The sequence below is a fragment of the Lampris incognitus genome, chromosome 15 (genome assembly GCF_029633865.1).
Source record: "Lampris incognitus isolate fLamInc1 chromosome 15, fLamInc1.hap2, whole genome shotgun sequence".
Taxonomy (NCBI): domain Eukaryota; kingdom Metazoa; phylum Chordata; class Actinopteri; order Lampriformes; family Lampridae; genus Lampris; species Lampris incognitus.
The window spans coordinates 21,686,838-21,704,276 of NC_079225.1; the positions used below are offsets into that span (position 1 = coordinate 21,686,838).

The following is a 17,439-nucleotide window of genomic DNA, read 5'->3' on the forward strand; positions in this document are numbered from 1 at the left end:
ATGTCCTAATGGGAAGTCCAGAAGGACAGCGACATAACTGATGATCCTGTGGGGATGGGGATGGAGTTGGGGGGGGGGGGTGGGCAGGATAAGAAATGGCCTCCTGAGTTTTCTGGATGATAGATGAGAATGGGTGCCATGGCGACGGTGCTAATGAGGCAGCAATTTTGAGGAGCTGGGCTTGGCAGATGGCCGTGACTTACACAGAATTGTTGGGATGGGAGAGAGAGAGAGAGAGAGAAAGAGAGAGCAAGGGAAATTAAACGAAGACGCACTCTTTAAATACCACCATGTTTTATTATACAGACGTACACAAGGGGGGTAGCAGCCTGCCTTCATCTCCACACCCTGCTCAGTTCATCACTTGATCATCTCTTCAACTTCCTCCTACACCTTCTGAGATCAGGACATCACGCGCATCGTCCCATCGTGAGATGAGTCTGCGCCAACAAAGTGCTCAATCACATCCCAGCGGAGCCGTGAGACACACTTTGGTCACAGGTGATTAAACCTCGTGGCCTTTATGGCTGTTCGGGGGTTTATGAAGTCTCACGCCCATCATCTCAGTTTATGGCTCATAGAGACCACATTTACTCTGCTTTAAAGAACCAAGGTGGGATTGGTGGTGGTGGTGGTGGGGGATAAAAGCTTGTTGAATATTGTTGCGTATTTTTGTTTGTCAGTTTTGAGTACCATCTTAAAGTTGTGTTAGAAAGTGGAAAACTGACCCAATGGGAATAATCATTGTAAAATGCAGCCCACAGGCGCTCCTGACATCCGTTTTCCCTCCCAGCCCAACTTTCATCTTGCCTCTATCTGACTGCTCTGTGATCTGTGATTTTCAGAATAAATAGTCACAAGGAAACCACTCCTTTCCAATAACAAACGGGGGGGGGGGGGGGGCTCTAGAAAATGTACAAAGTCTGAAAATGAGTTGAAAATAAGTCAAATGTCACCTTTTTCTATGTATTTACATACAGAGCCATAAAAAACTGAAGAGAAACCTAGCAGAAAGGTAACATGACAGTAATTCATCTGAAAGCCCTATCTGGTCCTAGCATGTGTTCTTCCAAAACCTCTCAATGCTTGGACCATAATGCAAGGAGTTGCATTCACAATTCAGACTGAGTCCACATCAGGGTAAACGGCAGGTTATATTTAATCATTTTCGCTCTTTGGTAACCAACGTGATCACAACCAGAACCGAACAGTAAATAATCTTTGAGCTTTTTTTTCCCCTAACGTAATTTCTAGTTTTACATATTTAGATTTATACTTCATTTCCAAACATGTGAGTCATGACATCACCGGTTTAATAAAACAATCTTTAAAATCATAGTTTTAAAAAAAATCTCACAAACAAACGAAGAAAAACGAACATATATGGACAGTGCAAAATCTACAAACTAAAATTCAAACAACAGGTTTAATGAACCTTTTTTTTTTGTTTTGTTTTAGAGACATCTGCTGTATTGGTAGTGCTACTGTACACCAGTCACTGTATGTCCCCCGGCCCTTGGGGTCACCACTTCTCACTGACCATTGTAAATACCAGCTCTACAAACGAAACCGCGGACTTATCGGCAGAAAGAGAAACCCAGCGAGAACCATAGGTGGAGCCGTACCTTTGAGCGTTCTGTTGTACCACATCCCTTTAGTTCATCCCAGACTACGAGCCGCAGGAGCCCGACACCAGCTAACAGAAGGTAAGCAGAGGCTACTGTTAGAAACACCTTCACGTTCCACTCGGTCCAACTGCCTAGCTACTTAGCACCATCCACTGCAGCAAAATACACAAGCTCCGAACTTTTCCTTCGTCTCACCTTAGCTTGCCATCTCACCTAGTCCTTAGAGAAACCTCTCAAAAATTAAAGAAGGGCCTCTGCAAACTATTAGAACCAGCAAAAGCTCTGAGGTCAATTAAAACTGAGCAAAACAAATAGGAAACAAACTTGGAACACCAGGTCTAAAAGAAACACTATTACTTTTCTTGTAACACGAAAGGGTGAGTCACAAAAAAGAAGCATAAAAATGAGAATCAAGGGAAACTGAGTTTTGGAAGCTGCAGTTAAGCCAGTTTTCCACTTCAGACTAAGTACACCCTACTCCACGACAGCGGCTCACGGGTCGCTCCCTCAGGAGCAAGCCCAGTCCCAGTGGGGCCCGGGGCCAAGGGGCTTGGGCTCAGGGAGGTGTCAGAGTCTCTGGAGGGCCCTCTGATGGTTCCTCCTTCGTAGTGACCACAAATAAGTTCAGCTCCCCATATCTTGGGGTGGTCCTTGCTCTTTAACTGCTGCTCTCTTCAGATAAAGTGCCATTGGAGTCCTTGAACAAAGGGAGGGTCTGGGCCAGGGGGCTGTCCACGGTGTCTCCTGTATCACTCTCTGCCAGCTCCCCCTCACGCTCACAGATAACAGTCATGGGGCTGCTGAGGATGCGGCTGCGTGCATTATACTTGCTGCTGGCAGCGGAGGGCGGCGTGCGCGAGCGCCCGTATTTCATCCCACTCGGGATAGTGGACGACGGAGAGGGGGAGGAGAGGGCCAAGCCTTCGTTGCGGTTCCACTCATCCACCGCCCTCTTGCTGCGGCTGGGGGAGGCGAGGGGGCTTTGCGGCGGCGTCAGAGAGGAAGCCGACTCATGCGCCCGGTGGAAGCGTGGGTCGGTGGAGCGCAGCATCTCGGCGGCGGACATTCTGAAGCTGGTCTCAGAGCGGCTGCCCTTCTTTAGGAGCAGGGCCTTGAAGGTGTCACTGCTGGTGGCTGACTTGCGGAGGTTGCGCTGGATGGACCCTGTTTGGCGGGGCAGCGAGGACGTAAAGCCTGGGGACATCCCTGTCGGGGTGACAGGCGGAGACTGAGGTTGGCTCCCACCCCGCGACTTCTCCTCCTCAGACTCCCTGCGACCCAGGACCTTCCGCTTGGACCTAAGGGAAGATGAGGAAATTCGGATTATTGGCATCTTTGCAAAAATGTCATCCGCGTGCGATGTAGCACAGTGAAAGCAGTGTCAGTTCTCAAAGGGTCATAAGCAAGGAGTAAATAAAATGTTTCAGCACATGAGAAAAGCACAAGTAGAAGACATTTCACTTTCCAAATGGAGAGGTGAAAAAGTTTAGGCCATGATACAACAGAAGACATACAGAATAGCATTTATTGTATAGTTCAGCACATGTTTCTGTTGTTTTGGCTACATCAATCAATCAATCAATAGCAAAGTGGACACACCTAAAAAGACTGTCTCAAATGTGCCATATGTTAGCAATGCCTCCTGCAATGTATATTAGCACTCAAGTTATCAAGACAGTCAACAATAAGACAGCAATAAATGGTGTAGTATTTGAGTGAGGGAGAGGGAAGCAGACAGTTTTAAATGTCTTTCAACAAAAGCAATAGTTTTTAAAGAAAAACTGCAGATGCTGTAGCCCTGCAGAAATGCCAGTGCACAATGGAATTAATCAACAAGACAAAGTCAAATCGGACTCACAGCAGTTTTTAATCACACGAGGACATTTCAGCCTAATTTTACTGTGTGTGGGAATGGGGGGGGGGGGGTTGAAATCATGTCAGTCAACATTTTTCAGTTAGGTTTGTATTCTCACATCCTGGCATGATGATAAGCTGTAGCTAGCAGCGTTCATGGATTAGGAAAAGAGGGCAAATGACATAAAAATGATGTGGTCCAGCAGTGGGATTATTGTGGTTAATCCAAAAGTAGCACCACAACGGAGGTGGAGACAACACGGGCCAATTTACGGGAAAGTGCTACTTGCCACTCCGCACCTCACTAGCTGGGGGGTGTCCGTGCTTTGCATTCCCTCACTGTGCAGCGAAGGAGAGAGGAGGAGGAGGAGGAGGAGGGGGAGAGGAGACAGACAGTGAATGGCATGACAAAGAAAAGGATTTGTAATAGAGGAGGATTTAGTGGTCAAGGTAAGCAGCAGGGTGAAGGCGAATCTTTAATCCTCAGATCAGATTTAGAGACAAGGAGTTTCTTGATGAGATATTTCACGGAAGGACAGGGAGGACCCGGCCACGTGAAGGTCATGTGAAGACAAAAGGACAAGCACGACAACAGGGGAGGACTTTGTGGGAAAACAGAGGCGCGGCTTGTCTTTAAAAAGAGCTGTGTGGGATGAAAAGTGTGTGCCCTAAATTCCACCTCCGCCCGACGTCATCCACCGAGAACTCACCTCGGCACGGTAGCCCATCAGCATTACATAACATCACTCCCTTAGCACATCCACATACACACGCACACACAAACACACAATCGCTTGCTTGCTTACACACAAGACCATGTTTGTGCCCACATGCACGTACACACAACACAACACAACACACCTGAGCTCACAGACCCAAAAAAATCCCTGCATCTGACTGTGTGACTTGAGTTTGATTCAACCACTGAATTAGATCACACACACACACACACACACACACACACACACACACACACACACACACACACACACACACACACACACACACAATAATGGTCTGGCAGCAAAAGGAGCAACATACCGCTCCTGTAATGCAGGAAAGTAAACAGCAGCCAGAGCACTGCATTGATTTCTTTCTCTCGGCTGCATCATGCTCTGCTGTGAAGATCTCTGCGGACAGGCACTGAAAACAATCAAGGTTTTTATCACTCTCACCCTGTTTTCTAACGCACGGAGTCAGAAGGGGTGGGAGGTTGGTGGAGCGCTAAGAGAGAGTCAGGCGAAACGGTGAATGAAAGAAAGTCAGGGAGAAAAAAAAGGTATTGATCGGGTGAGAGATGGGAGGAACAGGGAGGAGAGAGAGGAGGAGGTAGCTTGGCTGACCTTCGGGTCAGTGAGGGCAGCTGGTGCCTGGGCCCCATGTCTATACTGTCCTCTGCATCACTGGACAAACTGCCTGATGAGGATTTTATATATCCATCCATTATCCAAACCGCCTATCCTGCTCTCAGGGTCACGGGTATGCTGCAGCTTATCCCAGCAGTCATTGGGCAGCAGGCATGGAGACACCCTGGACAGGCCGCCAGGCCACCACAGATATATACATATACCCGATAACATATCTTGACACACAGTCACAAAAGGATTTAAACAGTCAACAGCTTGAGAATTTACCAACACTGAATTTTACTTTGAGTGGCAATTATGAGGGAGCAGGGTTCTCACTCTTTATAGGAAATCCTTTTCCAGGACTTTAAACAGACTGTGTAACTTCTAGTTGGTCACTGGACATACTGCCCAAACGTCATGCAGTGATGTGCAATCTCAGTGGCTAATTAAGGGATGTCCCAATCAATTTTTTTTTTTTGGATTTCCCTTTTTTTTTCTCCCTCCCCAATTGTACTTGGCCAATTACCCCTCTCTTCCAAGCCATCCCGGTCGCTGCGCCACCCCCTCTGCCGATCCAGGGAGGGCTGCAGACTACCACATGCCTCCTCCGATACATGTGGAGTCGCCAGCCGCTTCTTTTCACCTGACAGTGAGGAGTTTCGCCAGGTGGATGTAGCGCATGGGAGGATCACGCTATTCCCCCCAGTTTCCCCTCCTCCCTGAACAGGCGCCCCGACCGACCAGAGGAGGAGCTAGTGCAGCGACCAGGACACATACCCACATCCGGCTTCCCAACCGCAGACACGGCCAATTGTGTCTGTAGGGACGCCCGACCAAGCCGGAGGTAACACGGAGATTCAAACTGGCAATCCCCGTGTTGGTAGGCAACGGAATAGACCGCCATGCCACCCGGACACCGCTGATTGAGGGTTTTTTTGCTCCCAATCTGAGTCATTTAATATTGAGTATCTGCCCATACCGAGTCCTAATCCAATACTTGTGTTTTCCTAGATAATACAGCTGCACAGTGTACTTCAAGTACATTAAAGTTATATAAATCAATCCAGTGTAAATGCTTGACAACTGAATAGCTCTGCAATGCATTAAGAAAAAAGCCTGCATCCAAGCTGTTCCTTAATGTTTTTATTTTAATTTTTTCAAAATAAAGTAAATAAACTAAAAAATATTTTCATATGGCTCTTAACACAAAGGCCTGCATTCTCTATCACAGCGATGGGCTGGTCTTCCAACACGATGAATTCAATTACCCTCTGTAATCTTGTTGGCCTTGTTGCTGTCTCAAGGAAATTTTAAAAGCGTCCTCCAGTGTCTGTTGTTTCAGTGCCGCCTTTACCTGAGTTACCTGAGTTAACTCACTGCACTCCACTGAGTGTTTTTTTAGGTGCCCTATCAAATTGGGATATAGTGTTGAACGCAGCTCTGTTGCAACCGCCTTGCGAAATGCTCACACTGCAGACATTACAAGTGGATGTTGGACTGCTTTCGTCTTCCAATTTAAAACACTCCACACTGCAGACACTTTAGCCGCAGGTATGCCACAGCACGCCTCTGCGTCCCACCACAAGTTATGCTCTCCGTTTACGACACCTGTGTGACAGCTGATGTAAAACAAAGGATCAGGCTCAATATAGCTGATACCAATCAGCTGGAAAATGCCTTGATCGGCCCCGGTACCAATCTTTGAGATCAGATTGGGACATCGCTAATAAAAATGTGATTTCAACAAAAAAAATTACGCTAAAGATATGCTATCTCAGCGGCTAAAATGGCAATTTTGTAATCCAACTTCACTATTATCCATGAGCTCAATAGCTTTACTAAGACATCTGATCAATTTCATCATTTTCCAGATGTTTTGCAAGATTGGAAAACTGGTCTATACATTTCAAGGTTTTCCAGGAGGCGTGGGAACCTTGGCATGGTATCGTATTAAAGAACTAAACAGATTATCTGTTTCTGAGATTATCATTTAATTATTATGTCCTTGTATTGTGCTTGCTGCCTCTTATCTTAATTTCTTTGCACGTGTCCTCCCAGTGGGAGCGCAGCGTAAAATGACTTCAGAGCTGCCACTTGCAAACATCACTGTCCCGTACTAGAGAGACGTAACACACATATACACACAATGGACAAATGTATTAATGAACACATGTACCGTACAAGCGCTCATTTAATTTAATCGTACAATATATTGCACTGAGCACACATTGTGCACACACGTGCATTTGCACACAGGCGGACACACACAAACAAAATCAATCCTGGCTTTCCATCCAAAGCGAGGAGAAATAAAATCCCATGAAATGAAATCCTGTGATGCTCAAGAGAACTCCAGCTGCTGCTGCATGTGACCATGAAGTACACACACACACACACACACACACACACACACACACACACACACAGGTTGCATGAGAAATGTATGTATGTGTGTCCCATTTGAAAAATTTAAGCATGACAACATAGATAATATGCAAGACCAAGAGAGATGGTGTGTGTGTGTGTGTGTGTGTATATATATATATATATATATATATATACATAGAGAGAGAGAGAGAGAGAGAGAGAGAGAGAGAGAGAGAGAGAGAGAGAGAGAGAGAGAGAGAGAGAGAGAGAGAGAGAGAGAGAGAGAGCGAGAGAGAGTGAGTGAGTGAGTGAGTGAGTGAGTGAGAGAGACACTCACTCTCCATACGGCCTCTAACCTAGATTAGGGCCAATGTGTTTTGAGTGGCTTAATAATGAATGAAGCAACCGCCTTTTTCCTCCCACTGAGGGTATGCTACATTAATGTGGCAATGCTACAATGGATGCGACTGCCTATTTGACTTGGTGACTAAATCATGCTCTCTCTGTTGCCTCCAGAAAGAGTTGTCATCTGGGCCATGACAGACAGGGAACAGAGAAAGGCACTCTCTCCCCGGGGCTGGGAGGCTCAGGAGACCAGCCTGCATGACGGATGGACATACATGCTAGCAGCTGGGACAGCCCTGGCTGAAAGTTATGACTGAGAGGTGGAGGGCAGAGGGAAAAGAGAGGGGGAGGGGGACGAAGGAGAGAGGAGAGGAATCCTGGCCTGAATGGTAAGGAGGGAGAGAGGGAGCCGAGGGGTGAGATGCTGTGGTTTATGGGGGGGGGGGGGGGGACTGGGAAGGAAGGAAGGCGGGAGGGAGGGAGGAAAGCAGAAAGCATAAACAGAGAATACAAAGGAAAAGATGGACTAATTAAGAGGAAAAAATGAGGAATGGACCAGCATAGTGGAATAATTAAGGAAATGGGAGCAGGAGGAACATCAGGACAGCAGGTGGGGAGGAGAGAAGGGCAGAGGAGCAGGAGGCAAATGGAGACATAAACATAAATGAGCAGAGGGGTGCATCAAGAATACCTGTGAATGGCAGCGAAGAGGTCCTCGGTGGTGCGGGGTCGGGTGGGTGTCACCATGACCCGCTGATGGGTCCCGTTGGCGGTGGGGACCGGCAAAGAGTCAACCAAACTGGAGTCAAACACTTCACCTGGGACGACAGATAAACTACTTAGTTAATTAAACACACACACAAACACAACACACACAAAAAACTAGACTGAGAGGTTTGTAAACCCACATACACACAGTAAGTTTTCCTACAGTGCAAGTCCATTCAGTGAAGTAACAGCCTCAACACAGCACATACACACATGGATGCACAACCAACACACACAGCAGCGACAGCATCAGTTATCCACTGTTCGACAACAGTAACCTGGGCACCTATGAAACCTGAAGGGGTAGCGAGCTGGCACCGGACTGTCCGCTTACATTCTCTTTCTCTCTTTAGAATTCCTCCTCCCTCCTCTCCTCTCCTCTCCTCTCCAGGCTATAGTTTCATCAACCCCCCCCCTTCCTCTTTCTCCCTCTCTCTCTCTCCTCCGTCCTGCTCCTACTCCTCTCTCGCTCACGTCTACACTTCAACTGACCGAGTCGCAGCAGCCTGGTCTGGTACTGCGCTCCCTCCCTCTCTCTCTCTCTCTCTCTCTCTCGCTCTCTCTCCACTCCCCCACCCAACCAAAACCCCCCACCTCTTCTCCCCTCCCCTCTCATACACTGTGCCCCCTCCACCCCCTCCCTTTCCCATACACATCTCCCCTGGGACAGCTGCCCCCTCCCTTACCTCAGATAGGCAGTGAGAGAGAGAGAGAGAGAGGGAGAGAGAGAGAGAATGTCATAAATGAAAAGAGCGCAGAGTGAAAATAGTTGAAAATCATGATAGATGGTGAGAGGGAGTAAAACAGATTGGAAGGCTGACAGAGAAAGAGAGGAGAGCAGTGGTAGGAAACTTGCAAATAATCCATTGAAAAAAGACAGAAGTATAAGGCAGAGGAGAGGAGGGGGGGATAAATTTGGGAGGCTGCGGCACTGCTGTCCCTCAATAAGCCCTCTCTTTCTGGGGGAGGAGGAGGAAGAGGAGGAAATTGGTGGCAGGTCTAAACAACTGTGTCTCAATGACACTCGACGGACAGCCAGAATCTGGGCTAACACTTCAACAGCACCACAAGAAAATTATTCAGTTGATTAAATGATTAAGTACTTGCTAATTTAGACAAGATTGGCTTTTAAAAAGGTCAGTTAAATTATAAAATTGGCTGTCTTGGAAGAGGTGCTACTGTGTTAATGCTAATGCCTCTGAAAACATGATTCAAAAGTCCCACTTAATTGGCCATCCAATTTCAATGCAACATTTTGTCTCCTAAATAAACATTTTTTCTTGTGTCCCTAACATTAAATCAATGGAGATTTAATCCAAATTTAAGAAGTCAATACATTTTTTTTCTCAATAGCTAAAAAAACCCCATGCTTTATCTTCACAGATTTTGGGTCATTTTTATCTTCACAGTCCAAATTGCTTTTACATCTTAGCACTGGGAGCCCATCAGAGGCCTGCCCATGGGGTTTTGGCAAATATAACTGGCTTTTTGTCCCAACCAAAGTAGGGGATTTGAAGACAGGATGAGGGAGGGCCAGATACAGCGCTAAAGCTAGCAGTTTTAAGCTGGGCTCCATTGCATTAGAAGGCGCTGTGACCAATTCCACACTGCCTGGAGACTAGTGCTAGCTCCTGCCAGCCACACAGCTAGCGCCCAGCACCACCACCACTTTAAACCATGTAGGATTAACGATGGGCTGAACTCCTGTCTATAAGTAAACTATAGTCCTATACTGTAAATAAGATTGAAATATTCTACCTAAAACGGAAATCTCTCTCTTCACAAAGTTTGTTAATTTGCATACCGACAAACTTGATTGTAAGAGATGGTTAAAGAGGTGCTAAACACTTAAACGTGTTTTTTGAGCTGTAAACTAAATGATACGACTGTATGGTGATGAAACACATTAATGCTGGTGTTAATATTGACATTTCTTACCATATTTATAAAAATCGGCATTTCATGGGTTGAAAACGGCTCAACACGCCATGTACTGTTTTAAATCAGCCCTGAACCGTGCAAGGCAGAAGTAGAGTCGACTGGTTGGGACTTATCTACGTCATGAAATTTAAAAAAAAGAATGTTAACACCCTCTAATCAGAGGCGGGCTACCCACATCCCCCAGCCCCTGGCCTTTAGTGTGTGTCTGTGAAACCGCGCTCAATTTCAAACATAGGCTGATCGAGACTCATCATTCACGGGAGTTTACACTGTTTTTTTGCTAGCATCACTAAGCTTGTGCTTTTATTACATTTTCTACAAACCTTTAGAATTTCTCTCAATTTACAGTTAGTTATAGTTATATTATTTCATAATTTTAATTTTGGCACAATGGTTTGGACTTGTGCTTTTGACAACTGTAGAAGCACCACCAGACAACTGGGTCAGTGGCTGGGCTCACACCATGGCTGGGGGAGTAGTCCGCCCCGTCGTCCACCTCTCTCCGCTGCCCATCTCGCGGGGCCCCTTCCATCTGCAGCGCATCCGCGTTACAGTGGTTGGGGCGTCTTCGTGGGCTGGCGTCAGATGCCCTGCCATAAGGTGGGGCTGGTAGAGGGGACTGGGTATGGTGGTGTGTGGTGGTGAGCCATCGAATTGTGCCAGGCCCTTCTTGGGGATCTCCCCAGCTACTCCTGCCCATGCTCCTGCCTCACACATCCATGGTGCCCCCCCCCCCTCAGCCCCTTGCCCGCTTTTTAGCATTTTTTCAAAAGTATGCAGTGGTTGGAGTTAGGCGCCCGACCTGGGAGAGAAGTTAGAATTTAATAAATGCAAAGATTGTTTAACCAAATTTCAGTCAGACTCACCACTCTCTTCCTCCTTGGAGCTGATAGAGCCAGTGGTGCTGCTGGTTCCCATCTCCCTCCTCTTCTTCCTCCTCCTCACAAGAGCCTCTCCATCAGTGCCTTGCTGTGGTCAAGACTCATCTCTTGAGTCATGGAAGCAAAGATCTGATGCTCCTCCTGGCTCTCAGTGAATGACTCGCAGTACTCTGTCTGAGGCTCAGAGCTGCACAGACTTTCTTCTCCCTCTTGCTCACATTCACTCTCCTTTACTTCATCCACACTTTCTCTGTGGGGGGCATCCACTTGGTCTTCTGCAGAGGCCAGACAGGTCATGTCCTTCACTTGGGAGGAAACCTGTTCTGTGAATGGCACTATGCCGAGCGGAGGGACGATAATAGAGAGTTTGGGTTTCTTGGAGACGACAGGGGGTTTCTGTTTGACGGGAGAGCTTTTGGTGGCCTCTGAGGAACCCAATACAGTCTCCCCTTCTTCCCGCTCTTCTGCTTTTTTACCATTAACAACAGGGAGAGGCTGACTTTCAGACTTCCCATTAAGTGTAGTACTATCAGATTCCTTGTCAGTGCCACTGCAGTCCACTGACAGCTCCTCCAGGAGCTTCGACACAGGTGATTGTGAGGACTTACGCAAGCTTTCTTCCAGGAATGAGCAGTTTAAGACAGGAAACACAATGGGAGGCTCCCTGGATTTAGACTTCTCTATCATCTGGGGCTTCAGAGCTCGAATAATATCCACCCCCAACTCCTGTGCTTTAGTATGATTCACCTCACCATTGATTTGCTTCTCTGGCCGTTTGACTGAGCGAAGCTGAACACTTTGCAGTGCAAAGGGTGTGATGAGGGGCTTAGGTGATTTGCTGTCCTTGGTGGGGCTGTTGGTGGTGACTAGGCTCTCTGGTTTAGAAGCAGCCTTTACTGCTTTAAGAGCAAATGGAGAGGTGGAAGATGGTATGGCAGCAGGGAGTGGGGGAGGCGGAGGTGGGAGGATGCCCGTGGATGGGAGTGGAGGTGGAGGAGGAGGAGGGGGAGGACTGAGAGATCCACTGAAGGACGGGCTAGGGTTGATGAGCGTATCAGGGGAAGGAGGTGGTGGGAATTCTGGAGAAGTAGAACAGGTAGGGGGTGGGCTCAGAGAGGTACCTTGTGGGGGTGGTGGGCAAGGAGGTACCTGGGGTGGGAAGGGGAGAGCAAGGGCTGGAATTTGGTGGGAGAGGGGGAGGGAAAGGTGGAGGTGCAGTGAGTGGGGTGTGGGGGAGCTGAGGAGGAGAGGGGCAGGGGTGGAGGGGGGTGTGGAGGGGGGCCAGAACTCTTGAGTGAGTCCGAGGTGTTGGAGGAGAGGGAGGTAGAGGAGGAAGAAATGGACACAGATGAGAGGAGCGAGGATTTCCTCTCCGGTACTTTTGGCTTGGCCGGCTTCCAGATGGGGACAGGGATCTGATGAAGGAGGGCACAGGGGTTCCAGCTGTGGGAGTGTTAGACTGGCTCGAGTAGCCGCTGGAGGGGGAAGTCAGTCTGTGCACCCCTGTCTGGAGACGAGGAAGCTTCTTCGGCTTCACTGCCATCCCTCCCTCCTGGCCTACAGCCGCAGAGGCCTGGCTGTTGCTCGGGCCGAGGATACCAACTCCATTCTGCAGCCTTTCCGCATGAGACCCAACTGACATGTTGGCTATGGGGTGTGCTGATGGGGTCTGTGGCCCCTGGTCTCCATGGTTTCGAGGGTTAGGGTAGTCTATGTAGTAGCCCCATGACTCAGCGTAGTCGGAGCGAAGCTGCTGGTGTCACTGTGAGCCGGTGTCACATGACAGAGAGAGTATACGTTAGTCACACCACTGCCATTAGTGTTAGTTGCCAGAGACGCCGCAGAGCTACCGGCACTTATGCTGCTCTGGCTGCGAGGCCGCAGCACCCATGGGTCATCATAGTCGCTGCAGGGGCTGTGGGAGGGCGATGATGGGGAGGCACCCTTTCCCTTCCCTCCTCTCAGCCCCATCTGTAGGCTCTGCTGCAAGCTTGCAATCAGAGTCTCGTTGAGCACTGCGCTGTTTTCCTCACTAGCTCCGTTGATGGCACTAACGCCTCCGATGGGCTTCTTCACACCAGGCTTGCGCCGGAGGGAGTCCATGCGAGCTGGGGGGCAGTGGAGGCTTCTTGGCCTTTCGGAGAGAGATGCTGCGGGAAAGAGAGCGGTCACTGTATAGACTGCAGTCCTCCTGGTTGGCTATCTCTCGGCACTCGTACATGCTGTGCCTGCTGGCACGGCCAGCTGCTGCACGTGGCCTTGGCCACTGCCGTAACTGCGTGAGCGCAGGCCTGAGTCCAAGTGCATGGAGGTGTAATAACCATCATTGTCCTGGGAGTAGAGGGAACTAGAGTCTGTGGTGGTCCTGGAGGACTGCTCTAGGCTGCTATAGAGGTGGTTAATGGGCGTAGAGCAGCTGGAAGTTAGGGGGCGGCATGGACCCCCCACGTTCTCTGGCGTGTCATAGATCCATTGCTCCTCCCCTAGGGTAGGTGGTGGAGTGGCTGCCAGTGTGCTGTGGCTGTGTACACTACTGTCTGAACGGCCTGATTCACTGGGGGTTGCTGAAGTGACTAGACCACCATCTTGTGGTGTGTGAGTTGGGGTGGAAGTGGCCAGAGCTTGGCAGGTGGAGTTGTGGGTGAAGGCTGGGGAGCTTGTTTTCAGGGGGTCAGTGATGATAGAGTTGGGCACGTTGACAGGTCTAACTGTGGAGTAGGATGCGGCTGGAGAATGGGGGTGCTGGGTGGAGGTATGGAGGGCAATGACCTCAGTTGAGCTAGACAAGGTGGCATTGGGGATGAGGGAGGTGGAGTACGCAGCATGTGGGGAGACCATGCAAGCTGGACCACCGCCCCACTCACCAGTCTGGGAACCTCTCACCTCTTGGACTTGGGCCTGGGCAGGGTGCCTATCCTGGGGGCGTTTCTCAGGTGTACCACTGTGTCGTCCACCTGCAGCTTGCCTATCTGCCTCTGGGGTGTAGTTTGGTCCTCCGACCTGATTGGGGTGCTACTGTAGATTGGATCAGCACTAAGGGACACCCTGGCACCCTGTCGGGGCAGACTGTGGAAGCGGGAGGCATCTCCGTTCAGCTGTGGGGGTAGGACGAGAATCCCAGAGCAATCGCTACTGGATATGGATATACTTCCTGTCGAGGACGAAGTAGAAATCCCAGCCATCTGGGCGGCAATTCCTTGACCCCTCTGAGCCCGGATCCTCCTCATGGACGGGGGGAACAATTTTCACCTCCTCAGTCTGGCAGCCGGAGTCTCTGGTCTCAGAATGTCGGAGTGTTGAGTTGATGCTCCCGACTCTACCGAGGGTGGAGTACTGACCTGGGATGAACATGGAATGGGGCCGGAGCTCTCCACCGCGTCCTTTTGCTGCTGAGAAAAACACCAACAACAAAAAAAGGGGGAAAAGGGAGATGCAGAGAGAAGTTAGATGTGAACAATCATAAACCCTATTTCAATCATAAACTAGTCTCATACCCCCTTGACTCTTTCATTCTCATTAACTTCATCACAACTGCCTCCAGCTCTCCACTGCCAGTGCTGTCTATCAAATTAGCTGTGGCTGATGGTACACTAATTAATTTGATTTGCCGTAACCCTGTCTCCTGCTTTAATATCCTCAGGTTTTCTTCATTAGCGCTGAAGGAAAATAGAGAGGAAGAGACACAGAAAGACAAAGAGAACAAGACTCCCCACAGTGCTTCCTCTTTTGATCTGTCTCTGAGTCCGGTTTGGTCTGATGGAGGAGCAAATGGTCACCAAGGGTACAGGGCAGGCAGCTGGTAAAGCATTAGACAGCCGACAAGCACAGAAACACACACACACACACACACACACACACACACACACACACACACACACACCACACACACACACACCACACACACAAACAGACACACAAAATGCGAATGCAGATGTATATGTATCGATACATTTGTCAGCATGGCCATGCACAGTCACAACATAAAAACAAATGCAGACTAAAAGACCCCAACCAACAAATAAGGACAAATATGCATATGCACGCACACGCACACACACACACCTAGAAACAGCACATACCGGAGCGTGAACAAACAATTTGAAGAATGTATTGGAAAATACGAGAGGATGTCTGGTGTCTCTCCCATCTGTGGTGCCCTCGCCTGTTGATGTTTCTACCCCAAAACAAATGCTCTGTCCGCTCTCCCCTCTTTCCCTCTCCCCTTACTCTCTCTGCTCTCTCTCTCTCTCTCTCTCTCTCTCTCTCTCTCTCTCTCTCTCTCTCTCTCTCTCTCCTCTCTCTCAACATACACACTCTTCCTTCTTTGCTAAAAGCAAGAGTGACAGCTTAGCTGCTGCTGCTGTGTGCGATAGATTAAGCTGCAGGTCTACTTCACAGGCAGCTCTGGTGCAAGGAGAGAGAGAGAGAGAGAGGAGAGAGAGAGAGAGAGAGAGAGAGAGAGAGAGAGAGAGAGAGAGAGAGAGAGAGGAGAGAGAGAGAGAGAGAGAGAGAGAGAGATGAAGTGAGAGGGACGTTACACCAGCCCAAGTAATCATGACATTCAAAGGCTGTCGCTGGTAAAGCACTAACCAGACTTTAAAGCCGTTGTTGTCCTATCAGCTTTACTGATCTTATGCCACCGAGAAATGACATTCTTACCCCCCCCCAAAACCCTCACCCAACTCCCCCTGGCACAGAAAAGCGTACATGCACATTAGCCCCACGGTACTGTTCAACTTCAGTTTAATGTGCTTGTTGTTAGTTTAACACCCACCCCAGCTGTGTAACTGCAAGGGGGGGGGGGGTTAAAGGGAACCTCTTAACCTTCCTGTTCAATTATTTAGGAACCCCATCACTTCAGAGGACCTCAAGGTTCACGGGGGTTTCACGGGTAATTTATGTGTGTGACAGAGACAGACGGAGTCAAATGGAGGGGGGGGGGGTTTGTCAAAACAACAGCTGACAATAACAATACTGGGTGTGATAGGAAAGTTTGATGTGTGTGAACTGGAGCTATTTCCACAAGCCTGCAGAGAATTTTACAAAGTGCGCTGTCGGGTAAGAGCAAGGTCTGATTTGTGTTGTCGTTTAAACTGGAAAGCTATAAATTCTTGTGACCCAACAATTTGACACCAAGCAGAAGGCATGTACACAAACACTCTCATACATGCAAAAGCACATACACACTCACACCAACACAATCACACACACGTCCATGTGCTAATGTACACATGGTGAACTCACTAAGTTCAAGACATCAATTGCACAATGGAACAGATATGAAGTTCTGGGATTAGGAGTTCAGGATTGGTAAATAGGGTGTGGGACACACATGAGGCATGCTGAGATTATCAGTATGGCCCAGGGATTAAAACAAGCACGTACGCGCACACACACACACACACACACACACACACAAAATAGAGAAGCATAAGGCTACAGGAAGTTGAGTCCAGATGATTATGACTAAACAAGTATTAAAGAATGGTAACAGCTGCACTCAGCCTCTCTTCAGATCTAGAAAAGAATCTAAAAAGACCACTATAGCAGAAGTTTCTAAAAAGACCACCATAGCAGACGTTTCTAAGAAGACCACTACAGCAGACGTTTCTAAGAAGACCACTATAGCAGAAGTTTCTAAAAAGACCACTATAGCAGAAGTTTCTAAGAACACCACTATAGCAGAAGTTTCTAGGAAAGGGGAAATAGCAACTGGAATACTTTGGAGCCGTTCCTAAAAGATAGGAAACAAAGCCTCATTCTGTGTTGAGGCTGTTTTATCATGGGTGGAGGGAAAAGGATGATTGGCCTGCACCGGGATTTTGTGAATGGACTCAGAGACCGAAAGACCTACAGGGCTGAGTTCCAACATTGTATCCTGTCTCCCTCCCCCAACATTCCTTGTAAAGTTAAACTGCTTCAGACAATATTGTCAGCGAGCTGTCCCTCACCACTTAATTCGCCATCTTTCTTTTGGTTTACCAGCTGAGATGCAAAACTCCACAAGGAAGAAGGAAATGAAGTAAGGAGGCGAGGAGGGGAGGATGGTTGTCTAGAGTGTTGGCAGAAGTCTATGGACAGTAGAGGGTGGCACAGAGCCCTGCGGTGATCCATACCTAGCTCCTGGTTGACGTTGTCAGGCAGCCCTGATATAGTCTTTCTTGCGTTTGACCTTCTTGGGCCGGCGGGACACGGTGTCAGTGTTAATGAGGGAGCGTCGGATGCTGGCCTGTCGGTCAAACACTGCCCCTGGTGGCAGGGAGGGCGAGAGCAAGGCAGGCAGACACACAGGCAAACCAATTACAG

At 48.6% G+C, this 17,439-nt stretch overlaps 1 protein-coding gene across 1 annotated transcript in view; it reads right to left on the bottom strand.

The window, feature by feature from the left end:
- Window positions 1-241: 241 nt before the first annotated feature.
- The window catches only part of LOC130124814 (NHS-like protein 1), a 19,453-nt gene continuing 2,255 nt past the window's right edge, over window positions 242-17,439 (bottom strand). The window contains 13 exon segments of the mRNA XM_056294162.1: window positions 242-2,926; window positions 8,235-8,361; window positions 11,119-11,165; window positions 11,198-12,169; window positions 12,283-12,524; window positions 12,527-12,882; window positions 12,885-13,239; window positions 13,241-13,363; window positions 13,366-14,024; window positions 14,027-14,369; window positions 14,371-14,522; window positions 17,250-17,295; window positions 17,297-17,382. Of these exon segments, the coding sequence (XP_056150137.1) occupies window positions 2,287-2,926; window positions 8,235-8,361; window positions 11,119-11,165; window positions 11,198-12,169; window positions 12,283-12,524; window positions 12,527-12,882; window positions 12,885-13,239; window positions 13,241-13,363; window positions 13,366-14,024; window positions 14,027-14,369; window positions 14,371-14,522; window positions 17,250-17,295; window positions 17,297-17,382 (4,148 nt within the window). The 3' untranslated portion in view covers window positions 242-2,286.